Genomic DNA, 11,396 nt, shown 5'->3' on the forward strand with positions numbered 1-11,396 from the left:
TCTACTCAAACTATTAATGATGTATACATTTTCTTATTTTCATGCTATGTTTCAATGTTAGATAAAAAAAAGAAGCTAAACTTATTAATACATGTGACTATCATAACACACTTATAACATCTTTATACAGTGATTGTGACATAAGGCCCTTTGTTTGTGTCCACATGCTAAAGGATCTGCATATTCTAGAGTAATGATTCATAACTAAATGAGAAAAATGCAATGAAGCCAAAAGAAAATCAATACGAGAAAAAAAGGAGGAAAAGTAGCACAAAAAAAACGTTTTACTGCCACACACACCACAATTCCCTTAAATAACAAGCTCACAGGCATCAATACATATTCCTAAATCTATATTCCAATGCCCCTCATGAGGCACATTTTTAAAGATCAAGTATTCTGTTTTTCTTTTCTTTTTTCCAGCTGACAGCATTTTGTGAAGGCATAATGATGTAAAGGGCGGAGGCGAAGAAGGCCAGAGAGAGAGATGGGGTTTCTTGGCTGGACAAAGCTACGCTCAAAGATTTAGAAGAACCAATTTGTCTGAACATTCTGATGATCAGGTTTATTGATTAGTGGGAATATGATTTCTGCTGAAATTCTTCAAATAGAAAATGTAGCTCTATGAATTGGGAAAACGGCAGCAAAGGAGATGTGCCAAGTGGCTGTACAATAGCAGGCATGTAACGGGCTGCGAACTATTTATGTACTTTATAGTGGAAAAAGCAAAGGGGAAACACTCCTGTTAATATTCTTGGTCCATCATACGTACAGCGTGGCTAATAAATCAGCCAATATTACCTTATTACAAATATACTGTATCGTATTGGTGCATACAATGTCTGGTAAGTAACAACAAAGTGCAGATCAGATATGCCAAACTAGGTTTGTAATTTAAATCCAAGGTGAACGTTACCTTGATTGACCACCAGAGACCGATGGGAAATCGCTTTTTCCCATTGTGAAGCATCCTGCCCAGCGTGCAGCTCGGCCCGTCCGTCCATTCTGTAGAACCTTTGAAGGCCCCTGACCGGGTAAATTGTGTTTGAGGTCACAGCACAAACAACGCCGTCTAGATGGTACAATAAGTTTACACTGATACAAACAAGGGCTTGCAGTACAAGAGGAGAATGAGACAATGTGCATCATGTGAAAAATCAGACAGACAAATGCGAATACAGGATAACGAGCTGATTTTCTTAATTTCATCCTATTTCCTAGTTTTTAAGTACAATCTGGGCACTTTGGGTACTTTCAAAGGTAGTGCAAATCTGCTCTACCTTCTCCAAGCGCGAAAGATACTTGTAAAAGTAGTCACATTGGTCATTGACATTAAATATGAATCAATATCACAATACAAATACTCTAATATGTCAGTACCTCATTAAATAGTCTATTTATAGTGAACCATTACTATTTCTACATTTGTTATTTAGGACATGTGTGGCTTTTGCATTAGATACATTCACAACACAATAGCATCATTTAAAATGAATAATGCTAAACGAGAATATCTGCAGCATTTACAATAAATCAAATACGCGATTCGTTGTGTCTTTCAACATAATCATGTTTGCACACAAGTCAGTGATTGATTTTTGTACATGATTGATTTGGCAGCTCTGCTGCCTGAGAGAATTACCCATTTGAGATGATTTTTTTTTATTATAATATTGTACCAAACAACAAATCTATGGTTGAGAACTGGTCTGTTCCTATATTTAATTGACAGTAGTGGCTTTGGGAGACGTGGAAGAGGCACATTTAATAAAAATGATTTCCAGTTTCTAATCCCCCACAGCCATTTTTAAAACTGGCCTGCATTTCTTTTGTCATTAGTCATGAAAAGGGCGCTTTATTCCTCCATCTCCCGACGTTACCATTTTAGTAGCTCATTCATGCAGCAACTGCTGCGTCTCTATCCAGAGTCCCACGACTTTGCAGAAAGGGGACGTCAATAGAAAAGATGACACGTCGTAAGATCAGACAGACCATTTTCAAATTCTATGCGTTCCACCTGAAACCAAAAACATCTATTCAAGCCAAAAACCACATGGAGGGCGATGACCACACAGAGGCTTAAATCCTTTTTTCAATGCATCTGTGTTCACTTATTTGGAGGATTTATTCAGGTATTGCATTCAAAGTGGCAACGTCTCATAGAAACTACAGACGGATTTTAGGCACGGCATCAAGAAGCAAACACAGCATCCACCTTAATTCTGACATCAGGCGTAAAGGGTTAAGATTTGCCTGTGGATTGTCATTCTCTTAAATCATGTTTTACATCATATTATGGACCAAACACGGCTTGTCAGCCATTTACCCCAAAACATTTTTTTTAGTGATTAGATCTGTCTGATTTACGACTGGTAGAGTTCTCCGTATGAAGCACATCACAAAACCTGCGTAAGGCAGTTTGTTTTTTAAATAAAGAAATTATTCATATGCTAATTTATTTTCACACTTTGTCATTTTTATGGTTGTTACAGTTCATGGAAATTATCCAGATATTATCAGATAATGGTGATGGGGAATTCGTTTTTTTTTTAAACATTCTTAAAATATAATGCATCGCAGATATTGCCTTTAATTAAAAATAAGAAAATCTTTCAAAGCATGCTGTGATTTGAGTCCTTATCGGAAAATAATTATCCTCTTCCCTTGAGCAGAAAAAGCAAAGGCACAAACAAATGATCAACTCATTCATCAGGCAAAACGAGGCCATGGGAACAAAATGAATAGCGGCTGCAGAACGATATATAGATGTTGAATTTTTTTGTAGTCATCGTGAAATGTAAACATGGCATAATATTAAACACTCTTATTTGACAACACACGATGGTTGACGACCAGCGGCGCTGAATTTCCTGACTTTGCAGTCTGCAAAGGTCAAACGTGATGGCTCCCACACATAAAGGGCATAAGGTCTTAAACGTGTGTGTGTGTGTGTGTGTGTGTGAGCACACATGCCTGCTGCACTTTCAGGACACGCGTATGTATGGCTGTAAGAATGAGGGAGCTCTATTGCTCAGCCTGATTAAGCCACTATGCTTTAGAACAACGGTAATCCCTCCAGGCTTGTATTGCATCACAGCTTTCACACTTTCACACCTTACAACAAGTTCCCGTCGCCATTCGGTCAGTCACGCTGTAGGTGAGGCACAAGTTTGCTGCATTCAGAAAGATGTCTGCCGTGGTGGTGTGGTGAACGCTTCGTGGACTTTAACTGGGGTTTCGGGAGAGGCTTACTGAGTTGAGCGCCACGGGAGACGCCACCAGCAATTTAGGGACCGGGCAGAAATGGGTTTCCATGGGAATGCACTGGAGATCCACTGGATCAGGGGTCAGAAGCTCCGAAGAGTCTACTGAAAGAGAGGAAACAGAAGGGTGAGAGAAGGAGCGTTTTAACTTCACAAAGATCTTCGGAACCTGCCGTAGACGATTCGGTAAGATTAAGTCAGTTGGAGTTTGGAACTGCAAATGGTTCTGATCACTCTGGGCCAAGCAGTGGGGAGAGGTTAGCCTCTGGACAAATGAGGCTCTGCAGCAAACCCGTTGAAGCTACAAGATCTATCCCAAGGTTCAGACCTGGGATTTTCTGCTTTAATCCATGGCAGAGGAACCACTCCAGCATATGGTTGATGTGAAGACACGTGAACGGCTGTTGAGCCTCAGACTAAAAATGATTTCAGATGGATGGAGAGCGAGAGAGAGAGAGAGAGAGAGAGAGCGAGAGAGCAATACCTACAAGAAGGTGTAAACTCCAGTCCTGTTAACTGCGGAAAAGAAATGCTACAATATGCACCTGCCTCCGTAACAAAAAGCAAAGACAGATGAGATGTGAGCGCAACACATGCAACCCTGCAAACGGGCATTTCTGATGAATGCAGATTATGAGCAGCTCTCAGAACCCTCTGAGCTAAAATAAATAAAAAAAGAACTGAAGCAGCAAACAACTGAAAGAGCAAACCTGATTCGAGGCAGCAGATTCAGCGAAAGGAAGATTGGTGACTGGGGTCGAAGCCGACGAAACAGTGGCGGCACCGTGCATCATGGGAACTTTTATTCGGACGAGTCAGACGATAGACAGAGGACGAGGATGTGGGGGGGTGGAGGAGGAGGGGGGGAACAGGAATGATATGGTTACCATGGTGAAATGCGCAGGATCAAAAATTATGGCATACATCCTGTGATATAGCCACGATGACTCTAAACAAATATTAAGGCACATGCAAACAGAAAAAAAAACATATTTAGCCAGCAAAAGCATTATAAAAGAAAAGAAAAGGCATTGTTTCAACAACAAATGGTAGTTAAACAAACAAGGCGATACAAAAACCATACAATCGAATCAGACTAGAGTATTCAATTGTATTCAATTGTATTCAAATGGCTGAGTGTGTATGGAAGGACGATGTCAGAGCTACAGTGTGAGAGCAGTTGGTTTCTAATAGACAAATAGTCCTGTCAGTAAACTGTATAATATAGATAATCTTTCAAGCATTGCTTTCTGCATACTGAGATTCTGCACTTAATGACAATGAAGGTATTTCTAAATGTGATATTTCTGTATCATGCAGTCGTCAATATGATCTGGATAGATAGTCATTTTGTTTGATTTGAAATGCATCGCATCGCAAAGAAATGTCAGCATTCAGAGTTCACATTTTTAATGCTGAAGATGTTTCGATTGCATAAGAGGAGGTTCTCAATAGATTCGATTTTTCCTGCTGGCTTAAGTGTTTAAGGCATTTACAACATTTACAACAACCTGAGTTTCTATTTGCACTTTTGTTTCGTTTCATTCCCGATCTCTCATCCACTTCCATAGAAAGGAAAGAAAGAAACATAAGAAAAAAGTATAGGTGACAAAGAGATGCGGTAATCAAGAACTCAATCACGGCACCAATAGGAGCTCCATAGTCAGCGCTCGTTCTATTGCGATCAATTTTGTCGCAGCGAGTGCAAAAACACACACAACAATCAGTGAACGATGAGCGGCACGTTCCTGATGTTGTAAATCCAAACAGCAAATGATGAGTTCATTCGTTTTCACGAGACTACAACGTGTTGATGGAAATCAGGTGCTGGTTATCTCCTCCACATTCAGCCGACGCATGCTGCTACACGTTGCATTTTTTCTTATCAGGACTTTTCCAAAGATCCAATAGGCGATACATCCACCGACTAATCCAGCAGCAGGAGTCCCGTATTATGACGTGCCTTCAGCAACGCTCAGTACATTAGTACTGTACTTCAATGTTTTTTTATTTCAGTTTCCCCTCCTGGTGACCCGCTGTGATGTTGATTGATTCTTTCTTTGACTTAATCACATTCTATAGATACACACAGGAACTTAACAAATCCCCACATGATTTAATCAACAAGACAAAAAAACAGATTGTCTCTGCGTTAATAAACAAAGACAACGTCTCCTCAGACCTGACGGCAGACATTCCTTACAGGTACTGAACACAGGCGCACACCTTTGGCTTCCAGCATCGCGGACGCCTCCTGTTCCCAGATATCCTTTATGTCTACAGAACCCATTGCAAAGGGCTTTAATAAACCTCATGGAGACAAATTTGATCTCGAACTTTATTTACAAAATTTCCACCACACACATCGAGTAAGAGTGCAGCAAGAAAATGCGAGAATGGAAGGGGAATCGTGACGCATGCTGTGTCTGCCTTGCACAGACACAGCATGCGTGTCTTTTCATTTGTCTCGTATGAATCCAGGTCAAAATGTCGACATGCGTTTCAGCGTTGTGTCTAGAGGCTCACCGGTGGGTATGAAGGTTTGTTGTTGGAGATGCATGTTAGCCAGGGCTTGCTGGTAGTGGAACATGCTGGGGTTGAACACCTGCGCGGCGGCGCCGTTGCTCTTCTCTAAGATCGACCTCTTTGGTAGCGGCTGTAGGGCAGCCGGCGGTGGACCCTGGACGAGAAAAACCCAAAGCAAGGAGGCGAGAAGAGGAGTCACCTTTTAACACTAATCCCTTAACTTGTCCTTGGAATAAATGAACACTGCATTATGCACACAAGCTGTTTCACCTGGTGTTGTCAGGGGGCAAATATAAGTGGTAAAATGAAGCAGCTTTGCGTCAAGTAGCAAAAACGAAGCATGATTTTACGTTTCCTTGACTGATAACATATACAAGTAAAAAAAAAAAAAAAAATAGGACCTAATGCCATTTATACATCATAGCGAGTTGGTAAATATCCTGCCTGATGATAATGTTAAACTTAAGAGAATGCAGCAATGATGATCAAAACAACAGCACATTTCTGAATGTAAAAACCCAAGATGCTTTTTTCCTGTCGAGCATTTCTTGTTTTTCATCAGTTCAACCTGTCCCGTTTAGGACGTTAACTAGCTAGCTTCGCTCAAACACACGCACAGTAGCAGTCATTGATAAAAAAAACATGATCCACAGACTATTTTATCAAAACTCCAGCTGCATGTTGGATACCCGAGCACCCTGGTAACTCATGGTTGTTACAGTTCATGGAAATTATCCAGATATTATCAGTTAATAGTGATGGGGAATTAGTTAAGCAGCAGATATGGTAACGGTTAAGGTGACGACTGTTGACTCACAGGTCATGTTTACTTTTCTTTTAGATGACCAGGACTCACCACGGCTGCAGATGCTGTGTTTTGACCAACTTGGTGCTGAGAAGCTTTTATCCTTGCCTGTAGGTGAGCTGGTGGATGGAAGTATTTGCACTTGTCTCTGCTGCAGCGGCCTTTGATGTAATCCATGCAGACGATGACCGAGTTCTCGCTGCAGTCCACCATGCCGGCCTCCATGGGGTGAGCGTAGCGACAGTCACTCTCACCCCTCGTGCAGTTACCTCGCTGGAACTCCCGACAAACCTGTCAGGGTGAGTGAAAGCACCGATCAACAACGTTTACCTTTTACTATACTTGCGTCGTAGAAAGACGACAACTGCACTGCACGCAGGCTCTCATACCTCCAGCTTGTCTGTGCGCACATGCTTTTGCGTAGAGGTGCCATTAGCTAAGGCTGCGAGGCCGGTGGGACTCCCAGGAACCAGCAGGGGAGTACTGGGCAGCAGCTCGGGCATCAACCCCATGCTCGGACCCATGTGGTTCAGATATGGACTGAATGCCATCTGACTTGATGCCAAGGAGGGTGTCATTGGAAATGCTGTCTGAGGTCGGGACATAGTGGAAAAGACAGCGGAGACAAGTTACAGCAGAGCTTCGTCTGGCTTGCTGAGGGAATGTTGATGGTCATCGTTAAATAATCACTCATTGAAAAATGTTTGTGTCTAAAATGCTTTAATTTCACAGTTACTTCTGTGTATATTTCTCAATGTAAATAAAGCGATTTCATTTCGACCGTGATTTAAAGCTTTAATGTTTGACTTCAATGCTTAACAAAAAGGAGAAAATCATTTATTTACTGGCATTCTATATTTCGCGATGAGTGAAGTTATCTGATGCTAGCACCACCAGGGATTCTATTATACAATATTATTCTATAATAGAATACCAACCACCCCGTCACTGAACAGAGCAACGCTCCCAGTGCATAGACGTCAAAGTTATCATTTTAATTTCTTCAAACGCTGTGCATTAATTGAAAATGTGTATCTCTAAGCAGAGCATCTCACTATAGGCTGCAACTGGGCTCCTGGCAGCATGAATTGCATCTGTTGAGCCAACATGGCTGCCGTGGCCTTCTGTTGGATCAGGTTGTTCCTCCCGTTGATCTCCAGCTGGGTTTTCAAGTGGGGAGGTGGATGCAGGTATTTACAGTTGTCACGTGTGCAGCGTCCCTGAGAATGAGAGGAAAGGAGAGGATGCAGCATTTAAGGGGATATTATGGGTAAAAATCAAATAGTGTAGAGGCAAAAATATAAATAATTGTCATTTATTAGTGTATTATCATTTAAATCTAAGGATTTTTGTAATTATTCCTTTGCAATGATCCCTTTGTAGCTACAGAAGAACAAAGCTCCACTTCCCCTGAGTTTCTAAAGCAGTCCTAGAAAGGACAACTCAAACCTCGGACCTAGAGAGGGTTTAAAAGGTCTGCATTTTCATCTTGCTCCAGAAGGGTCTCCAGTCGTCTGCAATCCACAACCTCACCACTAGATGGATTTTAATAGGATAGAACTAACCCTAACACAGTTCTAAATTGTTCTTGGTATCTTTATACACCAACCATGACAAGTAAAAGTGAATCGGAGTTGATGTGTATCTTTAACAGATTTGTGAATCCATAAATGGAGTTTTAAAATGTTATGTTTTTTCATAATGTCATTCTGGGTCCAATCAAGATAAAATACAGACTCTGTACCTCCACCTGCACACCGCCAGGTGAATTAGCCACTTTCAATGTGCAATAAAAATAAAACATTTGTGACTGACTGAAAGTGGGATTAGACACTGAATAGTTGACAGTAATCTTACTTTCCTCATAAATTATATATATATACATTTCATATTCATATAAGATAAGCTTTACTAGATTTTCTTGCACAAATATTTTAACAAAAACTAAAAATGCTGCTCATGCGGTTGGAAAACCAGTGCAGTTCTACACACAAAGCTAACTAACTGATCCATTCTCTGTGTGTTTGAGAAGAGAAAATATTTCTTTTTAAATCTGGAGCCAGTAGTGCTATACAGTAACAATCAGATAATGCCATCAAACATCATCAAAGCAGTGATGTTGTTCTTCTTCCTACAGTCTGTTGTAAAGGTGAAGATATGCTGCAGGAGTTCTGCAGGTGAACACGATCGGGAGGAAAAACAGCAGCCTGTGTTCCAAATCAACAAAAGAAAGTTGCATGAGCATCAAAACAGATATTACGTTTTTAAAAGTTGTTCGTATTGTATTGTATTAGATTTAAAAGGCTGATAAAGAAGAGGTGCTGAATAGAACATTGTTTCAGGAATCTCTTTTCTGTAGTCATGGCAACATATAAAAAAACACAGAGAAAGTCCCTGCTGTGGATTGCTACTGAAACATGTAGAGAGAGAAGTGAAGGATGAGATGTTGAGAATTTACTAATTATATTTTCATGTCGGCTGTGGTGCCGACCCTTTAGCACTGCCGAGGCCAGCAGCAGTCCAGTTAACAAGGTAAGAAGAACCAGGCGGTCAGGCGGTAAGCCCCCCCCCCCTCCCTTCCCCTGCAGCAGTTTCAGACCATCAACAGAGATCTAATGGGGTGGGGGGGGGGGGGGGGGGCCTGGACCAGGATGAGATGGCAGATATGGGCGGGATGGTGAGGAGGGAGGCCATTAGCAGATAAATCCATGAAATGACAAAGAAGGGAGGGGCATGATGCTGTGGATCGACTTTCCTCATCTGTCCACCAAAAACAACGGCTGTCAGCTGAGTATAATCCTCAGCAACAATGGGGAGAGAAACACAGTTGTGATTGTTGCACCGCCGCTAAAGCCCTGCTGCTGCAGCTCCCGCTTTGACCTTCAACTGTCACCAACTTCAACACGACCCTGGGGCTTCAAAACGACCCAATGTGGCCTTTCGCTCCTGTTCTCTGGTGCTGGCATCAAGCGGTTCTCCTCGTTCTCCCATCAATCCAACCAGTACAGAGCTAGGCTGTTGCTCTGTGCTAAAAACAGCAGTGGCACTCAGGAAGATCAAACTATCCAATGGGGATGCGCTCATGTGCTGTTGCTAGGCCCGCCTCTCACTCTCTCTCTCTCTCGCTCTCTCTCTCTGCTCTGGAGGACATAACACAGAGAAATGGCCGAATAATAAATTCTAACTCAATAAACTGGGAGACAGCAGCTGCAGTCAGGCACAAAGCTCCTTGTCTGGGTCTCACTTCTTCTCTGCAGGAAAGCCAGTCGAGAAAATCCTCTCATCAACACAACAAAAAGTGTACTCCATATTTTGGTGCAGTTGTTCAAAAGGCTTTCTCAAATGCTATAAAACAAATAATCACCTATCAAACAGTTTTTGTTCTACGTACAGCGAGACAGCTGGAAGAACGGACGACGAGATGTTGAGACATCAATGACGGACAGACAGACAGACGGAGTGGACGGAGAGATTACGGCTGAAAATGCAAACAACAAACGCCTTCTGATTTTTGTTCAGGTATAGATAATCGATTGCCTGGCGCGGCCATGTGATTGGATTACACCATAGTCAAAGAATATCAGCAGTTGTGATTGGCTAGCAGACGTGAATACATTTAGCAAGCAGGCATGTCAAAGGGATATCTGTGACGCAGATAATGTGGATTGTTGTATTCCATCATTGCAGGCAATGCAGCAAATCAATGAGAAGGGCTTTCTTTCCGGGAACAACAGATTTAGAAAAGTGTTTTAATGAGTATAGCAGCGTGTACTTTGATTACGTGTACTAAAGGTGAGCGTTGTGTGTCGCCCTATTTTCTTTGTCGTCGTTATACAGTTGCTTGATTACATTTTCAGCAGCCAGTGGACAGCATCTAACGATCTAGGCCTTTAAGTCTACGTTTTACACGATATACACCATTAGGTATGCTATTAAAATCACAAGAGGGGCCGGTAAGTCAGCTCTCCGTCCCTGCGGAAGTCAGATGTCGGGGGCCCCTCCCCCCCTTAATAATAGAATAAATAATAATAATGATAATATAAATAATTTATCAACAGGAAAAAGAAGCAGCCCCTAAAAGTAAGGGCGCAGAATGGCTCGATGACCAACTGGCAACATTTGCAAGCTTTAAGTAACAGACAACGGACACTCTGGACACGTCATCGCCAAGAAAAACCACAAAACACTACAGGAAACACTTGTTTATGTGCTTTTATTATATACGCGTACGTGACCACGCTGTGCATGTGATACGCAGTGTGGCGAAGAGCGATGGGCGTTACCTTCAGGGAGTCGAAGCAGGCGATGACTCGGCCGTTCTCCACATGGCAGCTCCGGGAGGGATGGGCGAACTTGCACTCGGCATCGGGCCGTGAGCAGGTGCCTCTCTGAAACTCACGACACACCTCGAGGGTCAACCATTTAGTGTCCCGTCCCATTGTCATGCTGACGGCCATCTGAGGTGCTCACAAACCCCCCCGAAGCAGCAGCGGACACAAAAATGAGCCAAAACCGTGACTCGAGATAAAGTAGCTAATGGCTACGCCCGGAAAAATACAGGGCAAACAAGCGAAGGTCTTTCTCCTTTGGGCAAACAGACGGCGAGTCCTTTTGGTTGGTCGTTCCTGGGAAAGAAGGCAGCTGAAGTTTGAGTTGAGATAGCGCAGAGGCCAGCTCTGTCGCTCAGGAAACTACTTTGCAGACATCACGCCGACGCGTCAGCGCTCTCCCGTGCCTTCACCTGAATCAACCGACCGCCGCCGCAGCGAACCGTTCTGTTCATGATAGCATGAGCGCATCTG

At 42.6% G+C, this 11,396-nt stretch overlaps 1 protein-coding gene across 1 annotated transcript; it reads right to left on the minus strand.

Annotated features, from left to right (window-relative positions):
- Window positions 1-3,292: 3,292 nt before the first annotated feature.
- LOC137914865 (muscleblind-like protein 3) lies at window positions 3,293-11,062 on the minus strand. The gene is made up of 7 exons (XM_068758361.1): window positions 10,878-11,062; window positions 7,650-7,814; window positions 6,984-7,184; window positions 6,646-6,885; window positions 5,790-5,943; window positions 3,974-4,062; window positions 3,293-3,368 (listed from the first exon to the last, which is right to left on the minus strand). The coding sequence occupies exons 1-7, from the start codon at window positions 11,049-11,051 to the stop codon at window positions 3,366-3,368; spliced, it is 1,026 nt and encodes a 341-aa protein (XP_068614462.1). The 5' UTR covers window positions 11,052-11,062; the 3' UTR covers window positions 3,293-3,365.
- Between the last annotated feature and the right edge of the window lie 334 nt (window positions 11,063-11,396).

Source organism: Brachionichthys hirsutus, unplaced genomic scaffold (assembly GCF_040956055.1).
Source record: "Brachionichthys hirsutus isolate HB-005 unplaced genomic scaffold, CSIRO-AGI_Bhir_v1 contig_1472, whole genome shotgun sequence".
Lineage (NCBI taxonomy): Eukaryota > Metazoa > Chordata > Actinopteri > Lophiiformes > Brachionichthyidae > Brachionichthys > Brachionichthys hirsutus.

Bases quoted from the DNA above. Each gene is read 5' to 3' on its own strand.
- LOC137914865 (XM_068758361.1), bottom strand. From the start codon at position 11,051: ATGGCCGTCAGCATGACAATGGGACGGGACACTAAATGGTTGACCCTC. The intron at 5,944-6,645 runs GTGAGTCCTGGT...TTTCTCGTCCAG, and splicing joins ACACAGCATCTGCAGCCGTG to GGTCCACCGCCGGCTGCCCT. The intron at 4,063-5,789 runs GTGAGCCTCTAG...TCCGAATAAAAG, and splicing joins ACAAACCTTCATACCCACCG to TTCCCATGATGCACGGTGCC.